Raw genomic sequence first — 24,474 nt, 5'->3', positions numbered from 1 at the left:
TAAGCTCTGCCAACAAGTAATTTCCAAAGTTGGTAAACGATCTCACACGTTAGAGTGGAAGGTGGAAATCAGAATGAGAAATTAAACTCAAACTCTGAAAGAATTAGCAGCCCTGAAGTGGGGAGCTGCATTTGGCAAAGTAGCAGCCAAAGTTTAGTGCTACTGCAGAAGATGAGATGAATAAATATAGCTGCTAAAAACACTATCAGATGTCTTGCTCAGATGTTTAATGGATCTACATTTTAAACATGGGTACTATGAAATAGCCCTTCAGGCATTTTTGCAAACTTGCCATCTATTTTTAGTAGGGCGTAATTTTTTTTCAGCCAGCCTCATTTGTTTCAAAAAAGAGAGATACTTCATCATTTTTGCTTAAACATGATTACGAAAGGAAAATTGCACTAGTTATCTGCTTTCATTCACTTACTCAGTACAAATCCCAAAGGCCATGGAGGTAGTTAAATAAATAAATGGAAAAGGACTACGGAGGGAGGGTGTTTATTTGTCTGTTGTAAATGAAGTTGTCATTCCTAAGCCAATCAAAGCATGCATTTTTTATGAGAGGTTGCAACTTGCAGAGGATGGAAATGTTAGACACCAATTAATAAACGTGGCTGGCGAAGCAACTCAAGCAGCTCAGGACTCGGAAGTGAAGCTATCGAAAGATCGTCAGAATATGAAATTCACTGGTGCTTTCCTCTTGATTTGATGAAATGCCTGTAGCCTGTCAGAAGGTTCAAGATAAAATACGGTTGGCTTTAATTTTCCAAGGTAGTTTTGAACCAGAGGTTTTAGAGATTTGCTTGTTAGAGGGGTATTCTTGTGGTAGCTTTAGTTTGCCTTAAAGTTGAAAGGAAACTAGAGATTACTGGATACGGCATCACTCATCTTAACAGAGCACCGAAGCTGCTAAGAGGGGATGCAGTGTGCCTTGTCCTGCACACGAAATACCCATCAATTCCACAGTTGCTTCAGAAGGTAGTATTGGTTCACATGATCAAGTTAATGTTTAATTTCACTCATACAACTTGTAAATATTGTAGGCGAATTACTGGAAAGCTCTCCAAATCTCTCAAAGGAGATAACTTACATGAATTGAACTTTTGGGGCTTTTTATGAGCCGTCTCAAAAGAAGATATTGCAGCTCCACTGCTATGCAATATACGAGTTTGCACCATATGAAATTGTCACTATTCAACCATTTTTAATCTCCATAAATGGCAGTTTCACATGGTTCAATCTAATAACTTGACATATGGGTGTTTCTGTATAAGAGATAGACAATGGTTATGTTGACAAAGGAAATAGTGTGTTTATGTGCATGAGGAGGGTCGTTATGCCTTTTGGTGGATGAGCATGTGGCAGAAGTTCCAGTAAGAGGGAACTGTCCAATTTGACTAGAATCGAAGAGAAATGTGGAACGATCATGAGACATAACCTTGAAAAGGTAATTTGGGCTCAAAGCATGGAATTCCTTGAAAGACAGGCCAAGGAGCTGGAATTTATTTGGCAGATAATTGAAAGTTTTCGAGCAGGGAAGAGAAATTATTGGACTTGAATTTTCAACGGATTAAAAAGGCAGTGGGATATAAGATGGTTTGGGAGGCAAGAACCAGAAGTGGTGAGGAGGCTATTGAAGGGATCTGAGCAAGCAGGAATGAAAAGCTAATGAGGGTAGCAGTGGTGGAAATAGAAAGGACCATAAGAAGAAAAGATATATTTAACAGAGATAGATCTAAACTGAGAATTCCAAGGGGAAGAGAAGTAAGCAAATGAGGGCCCAGCCAGAGTGTTCTGTGAGAGGTCTGGGGAGGCAGACCCAGCCGCTGCTCCCACCCAAGAGATGATGCTTCGTGAGCAGCCGTCTCAGTCCAGCACTAAAATTTTCCAGTGAGTGATGGAAATTCAAGTCCAATCTGGGCAAGTTTCACTGTGCAAAGGGTATTTCCTATGGGGATGAGGCAGGGGTGTGGTTGAAAGACTCTGAGTAGAGATCATTCCTGGAAGCAGTACCAGGGATTATCAGTAACCCAGTGATGCTCTGGGAAGAAGGCGGAGAGGGCCAGGGGAGGAGGTCAGCTCACCGTTTGGCTAGGACTCCAAACTGGATACTCAGGGAGTAAACAGCCCCTGTGGACCCAGGTAGCAGGGCTGGTTTAACAAAACGGGCTTCCCCACACAGAGTGGAGGTTTGCAGGCTGTGCTGTGCCATCCACTCCCCAGCATGCACAGCTTGGTTCATCCCAATTCACTGGGTGTTGAGAACTGGGTAAGGACAACTGGCATGGAGAATGAGCCACCAGGAGCCTGGCAGACTGGGTGCTCCTTTATTCCAGGGCTGTGTGAGAACAGGGCCAAAGGTGGTCATTGCGAGCAGAGACTAATGTCAGAAGGACCATTTGTTTTTAAACCAGGCTCATTTATCTTAAAATAGGAGATTATCCTAAATTTGTGGCCCATAGAATCATAGTATTGGAAATGTAAATGAACCGCCAGGTCGTTAAACCACTCCTGCATGGCCAGGTCAGGCATTATGATTTCAGCGTGTATTTTGCAGGGCTTACTTAGGCGGCGTGTCTAATTTAGCATCTGGGTAACATCTGGAAGAATGACTCTTAGAGCATCCATCATCGATTTTGGAAGACAGCTCCACAATCAAAAAGAAATCATGGTTAGCAAGGATATCTCTCTATTCCCACTTAGTGATAAGGGCAAATTATTACCTTTCTCTTAATTTTGGCTCATCAATCAGTAGTGATTGTGATCTTCCAGCTGTCGCATAAAATCCTCGTGTGGTCTTCTGCTGTGCTTGGAGCTGTCATAATATTGCCTCCGCAGCTCTATAATTCCACAAGCCTTTTCTTACATTGAGTCTTTCCATTTATCTCCATTTCCAAAATTGTTTTATACCCTCCAGTTTTTTGTCATTAAAACATATACGTCTAAACAGAGGATTCTAGACAAACCTGGGTACCATTTTTCAGTTTTAACTAGTTTTTGCTTTGCTTTCACCCAGTCTTTTGGGGAGCTCAACTGACTGGCTGAATTGTTTATTATATCCCCAAGACATAGTGATGGAGAGGGAAGAAATGAAATGTTATCAAAGAAATTGCTTTCTCTTCATAATAACATTGCCCAACACAATAACAATACCTTCTACTGAAATAACAGCTAATTAGGCACCAGATCTGACTGGAGGGTTGAAAAGCACCATAGATTCACCTCTCTAAGTAATATCCTCTAATAATCCCAAGAAAAATTAAACTCAGAAAGGATTAACATTCTTATTGAATAGCAATGCTTCTAAAAGCATTACGCTCGTGCTTTGTCGTAACAATTATTTTTCATTTATGTTCTATGCCTCCTCTTTTGAGCCTATTCATTTTTCTTCTAATTTTAAGAATAAATGAAGCAAAATGGAAGTTCGTGTTGTTATTTAGTATGAAAACACAGAACCTAATCATCGCTAATGAGTGTAATAAATGCCAGACCATAACTCCTCTTGTTTGTATGTGTTTTATATACAGAAGTTAACATAGGCTGAGTAACGAGGATGCCATGTTACACATGGGGTTGTGGAATGGTGTTTGACAGACGATTAGAGTCATCTGTCAGAAATGATGACTTAATCACCATAGCAGACTCCAAATTCCCTTATAGAATTCCACCCAGAGTAATCTCATTTTCCTGCAATATTTTATTTTATTTTTTGCCAGGACTAAATGGCTACATTGCCTGTTTTTCCCCCCTCTAGTATATACCACACGATTGTAACAGGGATGTGAACACGTCGTGTCCTTATAGCTGAGAAAGATTCCTTGGAGCTGATGAGCCAAAGCAGATGTATAATTCTGGGTTCTGTAGTTGTTTCTCCTTCCCTGGATTCTTAGTATATATGAAAAAGCTGAGAGTTGAGCAGTATAACTGTGTACTTCCCAGGTGACCAGGAAAGTCTGCTGGATATTCCCTTAACTTTCTAACAGGACCCTTACCGCTTTCCTTCAAGGAAACTCATGCTCTGTAATACAATAGCGATAACTTTCTTGAGCACTTATGGTACCTTCAGTGTTTTAAGCACATCACCTGTATCCATGGCTATTAGGAAGAAATGGTCATTTATTTCCACTATGGTTTTTTTCCCCTGGCTGTGATTTGCCACAGGAAGAGAAAGGATAACTTATGTTCCTTCTTTGTTATCACGCTCAAATCCCCTTTTTTTCTTGGCTTGGATAACTTTCATAAAAATATCTGTCAGCAAATATTGGTTGAAAGTGTTCTATGCACCTACTATGTTAACTCAATTAATGGCAATGCACAGAAACGCAGTTCGGGGTAGTACCATGACTAACGCGTAGATGACCCACACACTGCTTCCAACAAAGAATTCGCGTCTTCAGAGGGCAGCTCTGCACTCAGTTTTCTCCACAATTTCCAAAGCAGTATTCAAGTAAACAGACATTGCACAATCGAATCATTGCACAAATACCCAGGCCTATCCAATAAGTGGTTCATACTTTGACTCATTCTATAGATTCCAGTGTACTTCTTTGCACTAACAGGTTGTGAAGAAACCACAAAATGTAAGCTCAATTAATTTCAGTGATTCAAAAATACTACTTTCTTCTCACAGAATAATTGATAGTTGATCTTGCTCATCACCAATTTGCTTCTCATTAGCTTAGGTAGAGAAGACTTCAGATAGCTTGTCCCATGAAACAAAGCTCAGGCTCTAGTTCCATTTTGTGTGTCTTATTGAGAAGAGCCAGAAGGGATCGTAGAAGAACGAGCATTGCCTCTCTGGATTGGAACATACCATTCCTTCACGGTCAAATGGCACATGGATTGGGCTGTAGTTTCCTACCATGGCTATAAGGCGGTGGGTTTTTTTTTCTTTCAATCGCTGCAGCCTTTTAAGTTCTCTTTCCTGCCTTTTTCCTGGAGAAAACTCAGACAATAGTTTTTGTTCTGAGGCTAATTTAAAATATTTTATATGTGCATGTGAAATGCGTACATACTTAGGCATGTACACATGAATACTGCACACATTCATATATGAGTTTCTAATTGGAAAGAAACCTAGAGATTGAGATGGTCTTTGTGTCTAGTATGGAAGAGGAAAATTTTGGTGATTTTATAGGTTCTTAGAAACCTGAAACTCCTGCAGCACAACTATCTGAATATATGCTAGGGCAGTATGGAGGAGTAGAGGCGCTTATACTCCGGCCTCAGTCCCGAGTTTGAATCCCTTGTCCACTTCTGATGTGCTATATGGCTTGGCCCAGTTATTTAATCTCTCTCTCCAGTTGGTTCTTTATAGATACCTATCTCGGGGTTGTTGTGACAATTATCATAGTTAACACATGTAAAGAGCCTACAACAATGCTTGGCACAGGAAAATTGAGAGCAAAGGGACGATTTCCTCCGTTTTCACAAAAATTGCCTAAATGCTCCACTTTACTTAACAGGTATAGCTATTTTTGTCTGCATTCTTACGGAGGTGTTATTCTATTAAAGATATCTTAGCAGGTTTACCATCCTGTTACCATAAAAAAAAACATGAGAGACATTCAAAAGTTCTTGTCAATACTGATAAGTCAACATTCCTCAGCCTACCTTTGTTTCCTCCCAGTGTCCTCTGTGCACAGAATAACATAACAGTGACTCAAATGGCAAAATTCCCTTCCTAGAGAGATAAGCCAGCCTATCTAGCTTTGGAGGCTCCTTCCTGTCGTAGAAGAACCCTTAACAATATTGACACTTTCATTTGACGGGATGGTTTGTCTCCAGTTGGTGGCAGTTCTGGTGAAACTTCTTTTTGCCATTTATAAAACTTTCGAGAAAAATTCAGAAGGTCTACGTGCTTTTGGTATTTCATAGTCTACTGTACAGCAAGACATACAGTATTCTGCCTGAATCATTTGCATTGTCGTGAAAGAAAAATTCCAGTTTGTCTCTACGTGGCTGGAATCCTGTAATTTTCTCATTTGGCCCATAGGTCTTTGGTGAATTCACTTCTTTCCCTCTCTTCTTTTTCTCCCTTTAAATATTTTATGGGCAGTAAGCTTATAATATGGGCCATCACGGCTGCTCTCTCAAGGGGTCACGATAGGTTTAATAATGAGATGCGTAACAGTGACTCTGTAAAACCCATCTCAGGTTAGGAATGGCATGTTTTATTGAATCTTGTGTTAAAGGTGGTTAACTCATCAGTTGGTGATGGCTGGGGTTAAACACGTCTCAACACAAGTTCTCCTCTGTGTGCGAAAGCAGCCGCATTACCTTCCCCTCAACCACGTCCTTCCCCCAGGTTCCTCCCCCCCAGGTCCTCCTTCCAGGCCCGGCTTGTGTTAACGTTGGCTATTTAAACTCAGAATTGTATTCATCACAGGCCTCAGGCGGAAAGGTTTGGGGGAATCACAGCCGACTTGGTCTGTAATGGGAACTCGAGAGAGTGTGGTTAGTGAATGCTGCTGCTCTGTGGCCCAGCCTCATCTCTGTCCCTGTGACACAATAGGACTCGTAATGGAGGCAGTGACAGCTGTTGCCTGGGTTATGTACAGCTCCCTATAGTGCAGTTACCCCCATAGACTTTGGGTAATGGCTTTGCTCCAAATTCATATCCTCATTTTCATTTTCATGAGCCACAGCTGGGCTCTTCTGTGACGAATCGAAGGTCAACATATTCAGGAATGAGGAGCGACAGGTCCTATCAGAGATCTGCCATTCTGAAGACCAGGCATTGGAAAACCCAGTTCTGGCGCCCTATGTGTCTACCGAGGGAGAAGCAGAGGGAAGGCCAAAGGCCTCTGCCTCATTAGGAGGGAGGATAAGGGGTAGAGGCTTTATTCTGGAACGTTAGCGTGCTCCAGCACTGACAGCTTCCCACAAGACTGGAGGCATGGATGGCAGCTCTGCCTGTGTCAGAGAGGAGGAGCCTGCGTATTATGAAAACCTGGTCGGCCCCTGAAGAAATGGTGCCTCAGTGAGCTGTGATCACGGGGCCCTCCTCTGAACAGGCTCCACCTTCTGTGTGTGATGAATTGCTTAATACGTAGATGGAACTGCAATTAAACAACGGATTTCTGAGAAACAGAAGGGGGGGGGGGGGGAGTTCTTACAGTTTCCCCTTTTGTTAGGTTTCATTTGTTTTTAAACAAGTAGGACTAAATGGAGACCAAGAAGTTAACCAGTACCTTAATGCGTAGCTTGAGGCGAAAAGTTGGTCTGCAATAAAAACGAAAAAGAAATTCATGTGCAGTCATAGAGATCTTCAAGGAAATGGATTTAAAAGGCTTTCTCCATAAAAATGTGAACTTGATGAAATACATTAAGTCACATTTACTCCCATGGACCAGGATGTATTTCCAAAGTGATTGATCTTGCTATGTCCCTGGAACCAGCACTCTGCCAACAGGGAGCCTGGTTTAAGACAACTGGAGTTTGCTCCAAGGACAGCTGCCTTGCACACAGTCAGGGACGCACTGCTACCATTTCACCTGGCCTCAGGAAAACTACCCTGCGAATGTCACAGGCTGGGGTTCATGAAATTCCTGGACTCCTCCAACAGTATAGACAGATCCTGACAGTACAGGCCACTGAAGGTTTTTGCGGACACATCTAATCCTGTATGGTCCTGGAGACTCAGCTTCAGTTTAATTAATGCATGTCTCTTAGGGGACTTCTTGTAAAAGTTCTTGCCGATCATGTGCTCACTCGCCATAGACAGGAGGAAGGACTAGCCTTAATCCTGACCCTGAGATTCCCTTACAACTGGTGAGACATTAGAAGATTGGAAGAGGGACTGCGTAATTCTTTGGCTCTTCCTCTGGCCAGTTGCTGTCAACTGGGATCCCCAAGTGCAGAGCACAGCAGGGAGCTCCAACTCCTGTCCCATTCAACTCTGGCAGTGGAGACAGCTAGCTTCCCTAGTTGCGACAGCAGCAGTGTTGAGAAGCAACAGCTCTCACACAGGTTTCATCATGAGTGTTTGAGGAAGGTGGCAAGGGTGTGGTCACTGGCTGCCAATCCTAGTTCCTAGGACAGTTTTAATGCAGGGTTGAGTAGGCTTGCATTGATTTCTTCCTACTTGAAATTGTTCGATCCATGAATATATCCCTTACTGTGAGTCTTGTTGTGTTTAGGTATTTTGTATTTGGTGAATGATCTTGTAGACTTCTCTTGCTTGCCTCTGTTGGTTAGAATGTCATAGCATCATTCTTTAGTAACAACATAACCTATTTTCTCTTACTCCTTGCCTTCGAGTATCTCGTTCCTTCCCTGAAATCTTCACTCATGTCATGACTAGCATTAAGATTCCTTCAAGATTGGACTCCAACATGGCTTCAGCTGAGAACCTTCTCCAGGTTGCCCTTCTTTCATCCATGCTAGTATCTCTCCTCTGAGTTCCCACCCTGCACACATCGTCCTATGGGAGATGCTTGTCTGTCTCTACCACTACATTACAAGCTCCATCACGACGAGAACTCTTTTCCATCTATCCGTGTATCCACGGCACCTACCAGAGTGGCTGGTAAAGGCAGAAATAAGTGAATGAATGAGTAGTCCTAGGAGTCATACTGGGTCAAATCTTTGAAAACATTTCCTGTTATAGGCAAAGAATCCCGCTATTACAACTTGAAACTTTAAACTAGAACATTTGCTCCTTAACAATAACTTCCCTCCTCCACTCGACACATCTCCCAAAATTCTTGGAATCATGAGATTTTGAGGAAGTGAAACAACACTGTGAGAACCACTCCTCCAAACCATTTTTTGTCTTCCTTGACATTTACATCCTGTATCTGATCAGAAATTTGTAACTCAAATGAACTGCTTACAATAATGAGCCATTCCTGATACAGCGCTGATTGAACACCTCTCTCCAAGAAGGTCACAGTGCTCTACATACGTTTTCTTAATTGTCTTCAGAGGACCACCCATTCGGAACTCACCAGGATAGGTGATCCAGATCTCTGTGAAGTTGACCTTCTAGTCAACTGACCTTCTTTCCCACCTCTGGGCCCAAAAGAAATTTCAAGTCTACAGTGGCAATGGCTGCTTCATTACAACCCTGTGTCATTCCTGAGCCTTCTGGATAGTCTTAGGTCAGAAACTGAGCCAGTTCTCTCAGCAGCTGCATGGAAACCAAGAGTCAAGTCTTGGAGTAATACGCGTCATAGATGAAGTGTAATGAGAGTTTAGAGAAGGGAAGATTGCTTTCACCTAAGGGGATGTTGCAGGCGCCTTCAGTGAGGGGAGCCTGCTGCTCTTCATGGTAGTCCCACGTTGGGTGTTTGTTGGAGAAGCAATGTGGTATGGGGGAATTGACACTGGATTAAGAGCAGGGAGCTTAGATTTCTGATCCCAACTCTGCCATCAACCAGCTGTGTGTCCTTAGTGAAACTACTTATTCCCTTCAGACCTAGAAAGGAGAGCATCAGACTAAATGATTCCCGGGGCCCTTCACAGCTTTAGAGTTGAATGAATTTGACCTTGCAGCTCCCAGATTCTCCCTGCAGACCTCCACGCCCTTCACAGATAGAACCGAACGCTCGTGCACTCTGCGCTCCTTTTCTGATGTCGGTCACATTTCTTCATCCTTATATGTGCACATCAACCACCATGATGGATCGTAAGCTCCCTGCAAGCAAGAGTCATATCCATTTCCTTTCTTTGTCCCATACATGATGTAGGCACACTTATCTCCTCTCTCCTAGACCTTTAGTCTGTGCATCTCTTCTGAGTCTTTTCAGCATATTAACCTGTTCAAGTCTTTCTACCTGGAAAAGAAAGACTCCTCCACCCCATCTTCCTTTAAGCTTCCTGTCTTCCCCCATTTTCAGCTAGTTGTCTTGAAATAGTTGTCTACATTTATCATACCCTCTGTTATCTTTCCTGTTACTTCCCCATCCCTACAAACTGGCATTCTGGCCCCTACCACCCTACAGAAACTACTTTTGATAAATTCCGTAAAGGTTTTTTTTTTTGCTGAGAAAGATTCACCCTGAACTAACATCTGTTGCCAGTCTTCTTTCATGTGAGCCACCATCACAGCATGCCTACTGATAGAGGAGCAGTATAGGTCTGTGCCCAGGAACTGAAGCAGGCCCACCAAAGTGGAGTGCACCGAACTTAACCACTAGGCTACAGGGCCAGGCCCCCTAAAGAATATTTTATTGCCAAATCCAAAAGGATGCTCGAGCATTTTCACTGTGGGGCCTGGCAGCACTTGCTCTGACTACCATGTTCTTCTTGAAGCTCTCCCCACGTGGTTCTTGTGCAACAGTTGCTCCTGCTGCTCTGACTGCCCTTCCCTCTGTCCCTCTTAGGCTCCTCTTTCTGATATTCTCCATGGTCTGTCCCTGGCTCTTGTCTCTCTTCAATACGTGTTCTCTCTCTGTGCGGTTTCATCCATGGCTGTGGCCTCTGCTGCCACCTCCCAGAGCAATCTTTAGAGCTTGAGACACGCATTCCCAACTCCTCTCTACATCCGCAGTCACAGCAAATGTGGCACATCCAGACCTGCTCTCATCCGTCTCCCCCAAAACTACTTTATTACATTTTCCCTATTTGGGCGATGTTCCCACAGTATGTCTAGTTGTCTCAGGCTGGGGTTCTTTCTCCTGCTCATCCCCACATCCAGCCAGTTGCCTCTGACCTTTATACCTTCAGTTTCACATGGATGTTTGCAGTGGCCTCTTAACCTCACAGCTTTTTGGTATATGTTCCAGTCTTTTCTGAAAAGACTGGTCTACTTACTGACCCCTAAACCGTCTATTCTCATTCTAGTCTCTCCTCCACAAATGGAACATATTAATCAACGGAGTGGGAATACGAGTAGACGCCACATCTCAGGGCCTATGTTCTACGTGTAAGAGCATCTTGCCTTTTAGTATAAACGAAGCAGCTCTGAATTGTTTAGCCTCTTGGCCCCTGATAGTACTCCCTGTTTCCTCTTCCTCTCGTGTTTTGAAGACCCTGGCAGGCGTCTCATGTACCTGGTCCTGACTGCCGGATAATCGTTCCCCATCATTGAAGCGCCAGAGCCAAGTACCATTCCCCTTTCATTTAAATGAGGTAAAACCCAGAGCTGTGGCTTGCAAGTGCTGGAAGTCCACTGGGGAAATTAAAGGTTCAGAGAGAACGGGACCCATTATAATAAAAGCATGTGTGCAGCCAGTGATTCCTTCTACCCTGTGGCTTCTGTGTTCCTTGGGGTGAGATGAAACATGAAGCAAGCGGACCTTTGAAAGTAGTCTGAGGAATTTAGTTTAATTGGAAATGCTGGTAGCATTCTGCACGTGGAGTAAACTGTGCATCACGCACATGGAGTGATCCGCATTGTGTAAAGAGCTGTAGAGAACCCGGTTCTGCCATATTTGGGATCTTGGCTCCACTTTGTCTCGGGTTCTTTCTGCTCCTCCATATGTGCTGAACGTGATTGGAAGGTCCCTCGCTCCCCCTATTCCTTTGTGCTTTGTGCTTAATCAAAACTATGTAATGGTGCCTAAATCAATCAAATGCTAGATCTTCAGATTACCCGTAACTATGAGACCTAAGAAAAAGCCATGCAGCAGACATAGAATGGCCAGAAGAAAAACGAAGATAAGCTGCGTGTAAATTTGTAATAATATGAAATAACAACAGCTATTTTTTCCCTACACCCCGTTTACTAAGCACTTTCTCATTTTCTCATTTCTCATTTCATGCATTTTCTCATTTAATTCTTACAACCCTATTATGCAGGTGCTATCTCCATTTCACGGATGAGGAAGCTGAAGCTCAGAGAAGTTAAGACACTTGCCCAAGATCACACAGCTATATGGAAAGGCAGAACCAGAACTACCTATAAGATAAAGACAGAAACTAGACTGAGTGGCAGAACCAGGGTTCAAATTCAAGTGCAGCTGCAAAGCCCAAGTTTTTAAATACTGCATCCCGGTGCCCCATGACTTAAAAGGATTCTATTCCTGAACATCAAACGCAGGCTTGCATTTTAATGTGGTTACTTTTAGCTGGGAGTGGTCCTGTTGTTATTGATGTGCCCTGGTAAGAATATCAGGACTCAAGTTTAACAGTATGGGATTTCTGAAACTGTCTGTACGGTTGTTCAATCTGCCTTTACTCTCTCTCTTTTGTGTTTTTAGATGCATCACCCCATTCAGATGAAACCTGCAGATAGTGAAAAGTCAAACGGTAGGTGGTGACTGACTATCTCATTTCATGTCTGTTTCTTTAAGTTAAGAAGTCAAGTGGGGGAGGGAGAAGCCAGCCCCGGTTGCTTTTTGTCCCTGAATGGCAGAGAGAGCTGCTCCAGGAAACTTGTCGCTGCAGCTGGAACGTTTGGAGAAACTTGAACTTCTTCTCCTGCCTCATTTATCGTCCATGTAGAGACCTACAGAGATGTTATAAGAAATGGTTTTTCGTGTCCCTCTGTTTGGGACTTGCTCTGTGTGGTGACCCTGTGGCCTTTGGCTCTTGTGTATTTCCTCCCACAGAGCAGCACAGGACCCCCATTGGGAAGGAATGACCTTATCCTGTGCAGAGAGGAGCAGGAAGGGGCCACCCACTAAGAATTCGGATTTTTTCTGCTTTGTGTTGGCTCCTCTCTGGCTTGGAGACTGTCTTACAGCACTTTTCTCTAAACTGTACCCGTGTATTTGCATCCAAATTCATTCAGAATTCAGTCTCCTGATTAAATAAACTTACACTTGGTGCAGAAAGATGCATTTGATGAGGTCCCTGAAATAATTGAGATTTGCCTCTCCAAGAGACGGGAGGGTTGATCGCCACATTTCTCTCTTAAGCTTTTGCTTCCATTTGTACAAACCGTCTGTCCCTGTTTTGTTCTTTGAATTTACTAAAATGTGTGTTAAAGGAATCTTCTAGCGTCGCAGACCTCAGGGCCTCGCTGTCCCACAAGGCTGACATAATCAGCACTGTTTCCTTCCACGGGCACCTCATTAATTAGTAATCAGGGCAGAAGCCATGTACTTGGAGATCTGCATATCTGCGAATGTAAATTATGATTGGGCTCTAAATCTCTCCACAAGGTGTTTTTTTGCTAATTGTAGTGCATCCCATTTGCTGGCTTCTTCACAGCTAGCAAGTTTTGAAGAAAATTCCAGGTCGCCTCACGGTGCTGCTGGCGCTTGATCTGTCTGTTGGGGAGTAGAGTCGGGTACTTTCCCACCATCTTGCAGTCAGCCACACGCTTTACTGAGAGCTGAGTCCCTTTTTCCTGCACTGCTTTATCACACACGTGGCATTAGTGTGGGAGGGTCTAAAATCTGCCACTGCTTTGTTGTGGGACCTTGATCAAGTCACATCTCCCTTTATTCACAGTTATTCATTGATGACTGACTGTGCGCCAGGCATGTTGCTGGGGGCTGGGGCAGCAGCAATGAATTTTTAAAAGATGAAGAAGAAAAGACTACAGAAGACACTGCCCCTGACCTCATGGCACTTAGTGACAGACAGTCTGCTGATTGAAGTATCTAGAAGTCACTTAAAGACTGAACTTTAATCTCTTCATTCATAAAACGGGAATAATGGTAATGGCCTGGCGTAGGTTGGCTTTTTTTCCCAAGTCATATAAGCTATTTGTTACAGTGCTTTGCAAGTGACAGAGCACTTCTATAAAATGTTGATTATTGTCATCACCCAGATTTTTCCCTGGCCTTATAGGGCTCTGCACTGAGAGCTCTACCCATGCAGAAGGCCCTAGACAATTTGCTCCAGAAGTACGTGTTGATAGTCTGTTCTATTCCTCATGGGAGAGAGGAGAGAGGAATCTTGTCTTTGTGAGATGAATCCTGCCAGTGAAGGTCATCTGGGAGCTTCTGGCCACCAAAAGATGTTCCCCGTCCTTTGACCCCATAATTCTCCTAAACGGTGTCAGGACAAGGGCCATGGAGCAAACATCTGTAGAGAAGGGTTTGTCTTATTTCTGAACCTCAGGTCATAGTTACAAAAACATGACGCATTAGAGAACTGAGTTGGAAATGTTTCACCTGAAATATGCAAATCGTTGAACCATGAAAGGATTTCTTCTTTTGCCTTCTCTACTGCACAGGCATGAACCCTGACTTAGAGCATCCTGCCCACAGGATGGCTTCCGGGATGTCTCAGAAGGCTTCATTGCCCTTGGTGTCTGCTCTGGAGCCTGAGGGTGATACTTGCCTTGCGTCTAGAGCCATGACGACAGAATAAATCTGCCATGGGCGCACCCAATTTGGCATGATCTCAGAAGACAAGCAGGATTGGGCACTGTTTGACTAAGATGAGAGACTACCTAAGAATGCTATTTTTCAGGAAGCAACACGGAGTGGTGGCAGTTTAAAATTCTTTTGAGGGGCCCAGACTTGACCCCTGGCCCTGACCTGGTTGTGCCCTCGAGCAGGTTCCATAACCGCCCAGCCTCGGGGTCTCCAGCTCTAAGAGGGGGTCTCAGTGGTCATAGTCTGAACACCTCTTGTAAGAGCTACCTGATGAAGTTGTTTGAGGAGTACGTAAGTTAACGTCTCTAAAGAGCGTACCCTCTGCTAATATTCGCTCTGCTAAATTATTGGCTTAATTCTGGCTAGCCGAGGCAGCCGATTTGGTGCATTCTGAACCGCAGAGGCTGGCACTTCCAAAGCATAGATCTGTCCCCAAGAAGGAAAATCCCCCAAACCTTTTCGTTGGGCCAGTTCTCCCTTTGCTTTGTAGATTGACCTTCACTTTCTGAATTTCCAGTAAAGGAAAAAAGGCAAAAGGTGTCAGTGGGCTGAAAGCTGCCTTTAAAGCACTCTTGTTTATGAATGCTCAGATGGAGCCTCACCTTGCATAGACGTGAACAGTTTCAAGGTTCTCCTTGGACTTCACTGAGGAATCAGGGGAAATGTATAATTTTTGAAAGCAAGTGATAAGAGCTGCAAGCCTTTTCTGATTTCACATGGCAGTCTTGACAGGTAAGCATAGTTTCCAAGCCTCAAAGAGCACAAAGATTTCTTTGGCTCAGAGGCTCTAAATAGCTCCTGTAGTTGTGAAAGAAATCTAACGAGCTCTAATTGCACTTCTATTGAGTTTGCTGACATTTATGGATAGCACAAAGGACTCATCACAGTTAGACAGTTAACTGTCTTCATCATCACGATGTTCAGATTGCTAAAACTTTGTATTTGCTGAGCAAGAAACGGCTGCTAATCACAGATTAATTAGCAATGGACAAATGGATTCCAGAAAAGCAATCGCTCTTGTAAGCCTTTGTCCATGCAGAGATTCTGACGAAGGGAAGCTCTGTGGAGAGCCCAGAAGTGTTAGCCTGCCCTTACATCTGCCCTGCGCTTTCCTATTTTATTGAACTGTCGTCCACAATCTCCATGGCTTCCTATAATTGGCTCTGATTTAAGCTGCAGCCTCTAGCATATTTATGCAAACTTGGAACATTTTACCTCCTGCCCTTGTGCTTCCCCTGTGCCAGGTGTCCAAAAAAAAAAAAAAATCCCACTCTGGATTAGCAATAAAATGTTGAGGCCTTTAAAAAGAACACACTGAATAAATACCCAAATTGCAACAGAATCCAACTTTGTTGTTGTTTTCCCATTGCATGCAGTTGAGTACTGGTATGAAGCACATTGACGGGCTGTGGATTTCAGGCACCAGCATAAACTAGCACAAACATAGTTACTCTCTTCCTTTCTGTGTCCCATCCCAGGGCCTGTTTTCCAGCTTTAATCCTCCTTGCTAGGCAGAAAAAGATACCAGCTGTGCAAGATTGAAAATGAAATGCAGTTGCTGGATGGGAAGTTGGTCTAGCAGGGAGTGATGAGAAAGAAAAGCAGAGAGGTTGCCTTTGGTTCTGTGATGGGGGTCTCAGGGGCTGTGGTCGCTGTTCCCTCATATGTCCTGCTCCTGGCCAAGAGGATTGTTTTTCACTCTGTAGACAAAGCATAAATAAATCCATCCTGCTTTAACCGTCCAATCTCACAAGTTGTCAGGGGTCCTTAAAGCCTCAAATCCAGAAATGCCATTTAAGCCCACTCTTTTCTCAAGGCTGCCTCCGAAACCCGCTGTGTGCATGTGTCAAGTTCAGAGCTCGCAGGAGTCAAGTTAACTAAATATTGTTAGGGGAGGGTGATGACCTGCAAGCTTCCAGTAGAGAGAGGAAGCTCAGGGTGTTCCCATCCAGTCACGTTCCGATTTACTGGAAGATGAAGAAATAATTTTGAAATTCAAAGTGGAGAGACTCACGGATTTGGAGGCAGTAATTAAATGCCATATGTTAGCACTAACACATTGAAAAGTTGTTAATTAATTCAGGCCGCCCTGAATCCAGGTGTGACTTTGACAGATTGTACACCAGGGTGTTAGCACAGACTTACAATTAGGGTTTTTTTTTTTTTATGAAGTTTCTATTCCCTGAACTTTAAAAAGTCCCCACTTGTAATGTTAACCCCTCCTCATTGATACCGTGGAAGGAGAACTGGAAACGGTCGCTTGTATGGAACATCTTTCAGTTCTGCTGTGGTTGTTATTGATGGCGGTGACCCCATCCGTGCAGCGCGTCATGTATAAAGTATTTCTTACTCATCCATTGGTTATCCCAAAGGAAAACAGACTTTTTCCCTATAGAGTAGGGACTTTATCTTTTACCTTTTTTTCAATTCCTCTAAAGCATTTAGCAGAATACTATGAATATAGCAGATTTATTTAAGCAGTTGGCGTTATTGGGGATTGAAAGAATGGTGAGGGACTTAACTGCCTGAATACTTAGGAGAAACCCACCAAGAAGTTCATCAAAAATGGGTGAGAAAGTTAAGTGAATTCAAGATAATGGTGTTCATTTAAAGTGTTGACAAAACTGTTTAGGGATCCTTAGAATGGGCATCTCAGGAATCAATTTTATGAATAAAATTTTTCACTGGAAAGTCAGGAAAACTCAAGGGAGAGGAAAGCTAGATGCATGTGTTATCCCCATTTTTCCATTAAAACAAACAGCGCCCGAGTGTTAAAACCACAGAGAGATGCTGGCGAGCAAAAGCTTGCGAATGTCCAGCTTCCGTTAGGCACGCTCACACACACACACACACACACACACACACACACAGAGGAGGAAGTTAGCATTTTGAATAGCATAAGGATGGGGTAGGTTTCCTTTTTTTTTTCCCTTAGCTAATGCTTGTTATTGAAAAAAGTAAGAGTTCTTGTCCGTGTTCCTGCCTGTGTGTGTTTACCTTTCCTGATACCTCAGAAGTCAGGATTTCTTTCTAAGTGGTTTCCATTTTCTTAATATTCATCTTAGGAAAAAATCATTTTCCAGCTTCCTCAGAAGCTGCCTGTTTCGTTTACTGTAGCATCACCCTAAAGCTCAAAATCTGCAAATTGTTTTAGCCAAATACCGTAATTGTAGGCTTACCAGTGAAACCAAGGACCAACTGGGAATTTATCATTTGCTTTTGTTTAAAAGAACTAAAACCAGATTCCTCAGGAAAAGAGGAAAAACAGCAGGAATTTTTCTTTTTACTCTCATAAACATATTGGCTGTAGCTTCCTCGGGGTAAGAGTCCCACAGATGAGAGGGAAGTTGTGGGGAAATAAGACCTACAACTAAAAGTTTTTCCCTCCCTACTCTGCCCCATTTCTCTCAGTTCCATCCCTTTCCCCTTACCAGTCAGGGGGACACGCATCCTCTCAGGGCCAACAGAATCCTTACATGGTAAGGAGTCGGGCATCCTAGTGGTCGTCCTGGTGTTGGAGATCATGAAGATGCCCATCTGGAAAGAAAGCTCCTTTTCCAGGGTACCTGATGTCTCAAACACTCAAATCATTGTTGAGCCAACACTGCCCTTGACCTACTCTGCTTTCACTAGTTCTGGTGGATCACTGGGAGTTCACCTGCTCTGATGGGAGAGGGAAGGACTTCTTAAATGTTAGATTTTTTATCTACGTAAAGGAAGTCGGGTCCTCAACAGCCTCCCTGTGGGACTCAGAACCAAAGATGCCCATTGCCCACGTCTGTCTGATCAGTCTCGACTCAGGCAGTGGCCTTGCATGGTCAGTTACCTTCGTTGTACTTTGAGCCCCTCTCTAGAGATGAAGCAGAAAATGGTGCATGGTGCACCAAAGTTAGGCTGCTGTCCTGCATCCACCCCAAAGTCAGTCCTTACTTATTCCCAACCCTGTACCTTGCCCAGTGAGTATGTTCTTCCTCCCTCCCATCCAGATCCTCCCCGCGCTTCTTAAAGGCCAGCTTAAATCCTACATCTTCCATCCAGCCTTTCTCAGACACTTTGGTGCACATGTCAGTTTACAAGTGCAGTGAAATTGTAGTTTTCAACCTGCATTCCGTGGAGCACAGGAGTTTCTCTGCATTGTCTTAGGGGCCGCCACAGTGTGGAGAGAGACTAGGCGTAAGGGATTCTGAGCTCCAGCATTCGCCCACCCCCAAGTGCCTCAGTCAGCTGAAGCATGTGGCTGGGCTGCCTTCTCTCCATTGCTTAAGAAAGAGAGTAAGGAAGAACAATAGAGTTTAAACCTTCATTTTATGCACAACAAGATTGAGGTCCACAGAGGTGAGTTCATTCTCCAAGGTCACCCATCAACGTAATGGCAGCACTGGAACCAGGACCTAGGTCCCTAATCACAGCATTGCTCTCCTTTCTAACCTCGTGTGCCTCCTCCAGATGTGCAGGAAGCAAGGAGAGAAGAACCCTGGCTGAGAGTAGGATGCCAGGTCGGGGTCCAGGTTAGGCCCCCTGCTTGCTGAAAGACCTCGGCAAGACCCTTCCCCCTGCCAGGCCTCGGATCTCTTCTAGGGCTGGATGAAACATCTTTCAGGTCTCTCACTTCCAGTCTGGGGTCCTAGGACTAGAGGCGTTTAGCCGTCTCACCTGAGCCCCTCAGAGCTGCCCTGTCCACTGTGGTCGTCACAGGTGGCTTCTAAAATCTAAATTAGTTAAAGTTCAATCACATTAAAAATTCAGCTCCTCGATCACGCTGGCCGCTTTTCAGTGTTCAGGAGCCACGTGTGGCTTCAGCTACTGCAGTGGGGAGACAGCACAGATAGAACTTCTCCGTTCCTGCCCAGTTCTGTTGTCAGCACCACTTCTGAGTAACCCACCCCGGGTTATGTTACTGCTTCATGAACGGATCTCTCCCAGCTCCTGGAGGGCACGGGCCATGTGTTTTGGCCAAAAGCAACTGGCCCTAGAAGGTCTAGAATACGTTCTTGTTGGTTAAATGAAAATGAGGCACTTGCTGTCCAGGGAAGGAATAAGAGAAACAGAAATAAAATCCAGTTAAATAGCAATGACGAGATTACACTAGAGATACAGAACGAAGGCTGATACATGAGCAGTATGTGGCAGGGCCCTTTAAGCCACGATTTTCCGAAGTGCTGGTATAGCTGGCTGTCCTTCTATTTTTAATTCTAAGAAATAGATTGAAGTGAAACATGGGAAATAAACGAGACTTCTCCCCAAAGGCTTCTATGACTGTCTTGCTCTCTCCTAAAAAAGGTTCTAAGCACTGTCCCGAAATCCTTTATAATCATGCCTTTGAGGTTGAGTGTAGGCCAAGTATGCTGAGCACAAGCATGCCAATTTTGATGTCAGTCGCCCAGGTCATCAGAGGTCAGCCGTCCGTAATCTTTACCCACTGTCAGCTTCCAGGGTTAGAACTGGCCCCTTGTTGTCATGACACCCAAAGTGCATTTCTCCTCATCCAGAATCCTACCTCCAAGTGGGTGGAATGGTTTTGTTCCCTCCTTGATCGTTTTTTGTTACGGGTGTCACCCGAGCCTGGGGCCAGCACCTGACATGATTCTCAAGTAGCCACGGCCCCATTCTCTTCATTAGAATTGCCTTCCTCTTTAGGTTGTAACACGCAGACCAAGTGCTTTCCTGTTTCGGCTGCAAAGACAGTCTGCAGAAAGGAGGTCATTTACTAGCTATCTGGAGAAATGAGCTTCCTTCTCATCTCTTATTCTTGTCTAGATCAGTGGGGACGAAGCAATGTGAAGTCAGGGGAGAAGAATGTTTTCTTCTGTTGAATGCTTTGTTAAAATTTTTGTTCGCTATTCCCCTACATCTGTTCCTGTCGTTTCTCCTCTCCTGACCTTTTTCTTTCCCTGTCGCTCTAAAAGTTAAAAGAACATCTACAAAAAACCCAAATGAAAATCCGTATCCAAAAATATCTCTATGGAATAGTGTTTAGCAATTACACAGAGCTTTCACATTTTAGTAAACACATTACTGTGAGTTTCCAAATGGGGGGAAAGGACTTCACAGAGTTCGTGTCCTGTGAAGAGGTTTTTATTAGTAAGGACAAGCTCACAAAGAGATGAAATGTTCAGGAAGGGCAAGGTGAGAGAGCAGAGGCAGGATGGCGCGTGTGGAGGAGAAAGGCAGACTGGAAGTCTGCAGTGTTAGCCTTGGGACCTGTTTTCAGTTGCACATGACTGGGACCCGGTTTGATGTGGTAATGAAGCGTGGATTACAAGGAAAAAGATGAAATGGCCTTTGCTCATTCATTATTTTTATCTCCTAGCTGTGGAAGACAGAAAATTGTTCATAGGAATGGTTTCGAAGAAATGTAATGAGAATGATATCAGGGTGATGTTTTCTCCATTTGGCCAGATAGAAGAATGCCGGATCCTCCGGGGACCCGACGGGCTGAGCCGAGGTGAGTGTGGTGTCTATAAAGTCTCTTCCCTTAAGTGCTAATTGGAGCTTTGTGTCACAGTCAAGGTAGCTGTAGGCACCGCACGCAGCAGGAGGTTACCCTGTAATCCGTCCCGTGTGATAAAGTTATCCAAGCTGAACTTTTCACCGAAGCTGAAATGATCACCTTTTATTTCTCCAGTTGAGAAGGTCTCAATGCCAACATATTCGCTCAGGCTATCACTGTCAGATGGGAGGCTGGCAGGCCGCCCTGTCGCTACCCAGCCTCCTTGTGTCTCAAATTAAAGTGGATTTTTGGGGGATGAGGGAGAGAGGTAGAGGATGACAGAGAATATCTGTTGTTTCATCTTAGTCTCCTAACTCTCTGCCTGTGCCTGAGAGAAGTGTTAAGGGCTGGGCCTCTTGACAGTGATGTAAATCAAGAAAAAGAGGTCCGTGGTCCCCAGTTGGGCAGAGAGATATGGACTCAGAGGAACCAGACCTGTCTCGGGGTGTTAGGGTTTTATTTCAAAGAGCAAAACTCCTGGAGTCCTGAGCACAGGGAGTCCGCTAAGTGACAGAGAAATGACTTGGTCCAGAAGCAGATTGTAGGTTCCTCTTTGTCTCTGTAAGAGAAGCAGAGGCTGGGGTTCAGGGCGTTGGTGAAAACCAGTATTTTTGCAAGCAGCTATACGAGGTAACTGGAAAGAACTGTTCTCTTTCCATGCTCGCCTCCCTCTTGACAATGCCACACACCTCCTTCCTTGAACCACTCATAAGGGTTGTCACTGAGTGTTAACACTTGTCTGACTACAGTTTCCTGAGTCAGTCCAGGGAGGCTGAAGTGAAGGCATAGGTGAAACATTTTTCAGTTCTTCTAAGAAATCCGTATTTTTGCAACACGAAGAGGATTTCATTCTGTTAATGTAGTTATCAGTGAAATTTCCGTGGGGCTCAGTAGAAACGTCTTTCATTCCCAATCTCTAGTCTGGGTCAGCCATCCCAAACCATATGTTGAAAGAAAAAGTTGGGCCTTAAGTTGAAATATTAATTTCCACCCGTCTCCCTAGTTTTACCTAAATTCAGCACCACATGAGGATGAACATTTGTTCTCTTGACTTTTAGACTGAAAGCTTCATGATGTCAGCTGCTGGAATGGAAGGCAGAGAGAACAAAAGTTTTCTGCCTACTTCCGCCTCCATAGCCCCAAAACAGGGACAGTCTAGAGGAAAAGTAGAAGGAGGTGGAACCAGTCCAAACTTGTGAGCCCTATATTTTCTCCCGAAGGTGGTTTCCAAAAAAAGAGAGGAGGAAGCATGGACATCACAGTTGACGCATTCTCTAACGTTTCTGAAGCTGGTGGTGGTCAGCCCTCGTTAAAGAGATATGACTCTCTGAAAGCTCAGCAAGACACGATATTGAGTGTGATCCCTGAGCAGTGGCCCCAAGGCCTCAGGCTAATCTGTAGCTTACCACTCATGCCATCACCAGTGTCACCTAAAGAGGCCATCGTGCTGGTGGCCCACACAACATTTGGCTCCTGTACCACGTCACAGGCAGAAGGATACTAGGCTTCCTGTCCTACATACCTCCGTGCCATCCTCCCAGTTTCACACCATGAGAGCTTCTAATCGTGTCTGATCATCCAGCTACCACAGTCACGACAGTTCTATGCCCACTTAGGCAGACAAACCAGGAGAGACACTGCCACCGTGGGAAAAGGCAGAGTGGCTAAACGAAGAAGAAAATGTAGAGGAAAGACACGATATTTTTGCAGTCGCTTGTCTCTTGCCAATTGAGTGATGAGAACCACCTTTCTCTCCTGTTATTGTTCTCACTCCCACTTCTCTGTTGTCATTGCATTTTTTCATTCACCAAGGCGTATAGCATGGAGGAAGAGCAGAGAGAAAGTTCCTTAAATTACTCCAAGAGACGTTTCTAGTGGCGTGGAGGTCAGAGACCACAGGGTCCAGTCCCAGAACTTCTCCTGACATGAAATGTGACCGTAGATAATTCATTTTCCCAGCTCTATGCCTCAGTTTCCCCATTCGTAAATGGCAGCAGTCACAATAGCCACCCTGCTCATCTCATAGGGCATCCTTAGTTCCCGCTCTGGTAGATTTTGGGGACAAGCGCCCCATCCGTGTGGTTTAGTGGAGACCTTGACTGTGAAGTATGGATGCTTGACTTCTGTTCTCCCACTGCTGGTCTGGGCCGATCCATGCAATGACTCTCCCTCTTGGTGGGGACAGTAATGACTAGCAGTGGGGCCTGCAGCATCTAGAGCTCCTTGAGCATACATGAGTTATTTCTGTAGATGAGTTTTTAAAGCAGCCAAAACTTTCATAGGAAAGAGCAGGACACAGTACTTGACAAGAGAACTTGGCTAATCTGATCTGCCATTTGGTTGATGAACCAGCATTGGACACCAGAAGCTCCTTAATTCTGAAACAACTTATGGGAGCTCTTTCATCAATATTTTATGCAAATTCTGGCCCAATGTAAAGAGTAGAACTCCTCCTTTTTTTTAACAAAAGTAATTTCTGGTGAACTGATGAGATTCCCTATGGCAAAAAAGAAATTACTCATTTATAACCATTTGTTCTGAAATAGAAAGACAGACAGTGGTAGGTTTTTCAATTAGCAGGACCCTGGGACCCCTGGGCACAGGGGGACTGCTCCTGAATCAGTGTATTTGTTAACAGAACAATTCTCTTTCGTGCCATTATTTTGCTTTCATTAAAGAATTGCAGTTTTCAATCAAATATTAATAAGTGTCTCCCATTAATGGCACTGCAGATAAAGGGCACTCAGCATTTCTGGTCTCCCTGCCTGTTGCTGGCTCAGCTGTGTAAAAAATAAATATATAAAATTAAGTGAAATGAAAGCTTGGCTGCTCTGAGAAGTACCATCTAATACTAACCCAGGGTATAAGCCAGTCAATAAAAAAGTTTCAGATCAAACCATTTGATGATGATGAGGGGCAGGTGCCCATTGGGTTGGTGGGTCCCTTTTTTTTTTGGCTACTGCCCAGTTCAGCTACAAGAATGAAGACAAATGAGGCAATTAGTATGGCAGCCTCCCCCACAGGTTTCTCATGTCGTTTCTTCTCTGCCACATCAGTAGTTTAAATTCCTCCCAAATAGGTATTAAGCTGAGGTTCCTCCAGGCTTCTTGACTCAGTACCCCCCACTGAATCAGAGTAGTGAGCTGCCAGGACCCACAGCTTTGTACCTGTCAAGCCCTGTTGTGCTTTCAGTTAGAATCACTGTCTTAAAAACAAAAACAAAAACAAAAAAAAACCTCATAATCTACATTTTGGCGAGAAAGACTATTTTCAAAGTCTAGGTGCCGGTTACTCACCAGCACCTAGATCTGTGCCATGTCCCAAGATAGACCCCTCACCCCCCAGAAATTGTCATGACTGTACACGGACAGCACCTACCACCTGCCAAGCGTGATGAAGCCACTCAACAAATATGAGGACTTGTCTTCTCTTTGGGCTCTGTGCCCACATCTGAATGTGCATTTTACCCTTTGCGGGCAGCAACCCATTCTGCCATCTTTTTCTAATTTGAAAGACCTCATCTGAGCTCCTTCCAAGCCCCTTCAGGATTCTCAGATCCTTCTGCAATGGCAGATTGACCTCCCAGGCCTCCTGTCTGAGCCTTCATTGAGAATGTGAGCAGGAGACTAGGAGCCCACACGTGGCAAGCCAAATAACATGTTTGCTCTCACAGTCAAAGCTTGAGGCTTCTAAGCCAATGCATTTATCTGACGGTGTCACCTTAGCTTGTTGATTTCCTAAAATACACGTTTTCACTTACCCATA

At 44.2% G+C, this 24,474-nt stretch overlaps 1 protein-coding gene and 1 long non-coding RNA gene across 54 annotated transcripts in view; one reads left to right on the top strand and one right to left on the bottom strand.

The window, feature by feature from the left end:
- CELF2 (CUGBP Elav-like family member 2) overlaps positions 1 to 24,474 on the top strand; it is a 789,986-nt gene that overhangs the window by 691,921 nt on the left and 73,591 nt on the right. For all 50 annotated transcript variants that reach the window (XM_070255416.1, XM_070255407.1, XM_070255389.1 and 47 more), the window contains 2 exons: positions 12,147 to 12,195; positions 20,530 to 20,664. In XM_070255416.1, the coding sequence (XP_070111517.1) occupies positions 12,147 to 12,195; positions 20,530 to 20,664 (184 nt within the window). The remainder of the gene's footprint in view (positions 1 to 12,146; positions 12,196 to 20,529; positions 20,665 to 24,474) is intronic.
- Positions 18,506 to 24,474, bottom strand: part of LOC111771189 (uncharacterized) — a 95,672-nt gene continuing 89,703 nt past the window's right edge. The window contains exon 6 of one of the 4 annotated variants that reach the window (XR_011434041.1): positions 18,506 to 23,206. This is a non-coding gene — a long non-coding RNA (uncharacterized lncRNA). The remainder of the gene's footprint in view (positions 23,207 to 24,474) is intronic. The other 3 variants (XR_002804868.2, XR_011434042.1, XR_011434043.1) reach the window with 3 other exon arrangements.

This window comes from Equus caballus, chromosome 29, assembly GCF_041296265.1.
Source record: "Equus caballus isolate H_3958 breed thoroughbred chromosome 29, TB-T2T, whole genome shotgun sequence".
In the NCBI taxonomy this organism is placed as follows: Eukaryota; Metazoa; Chordata; class Mammalia; order Perissodactyla; family Equidae; genus Equus; species Equus caballus.
This window is presented reverse-complemented; position numbering and strand designations above follow the sequence as displayed.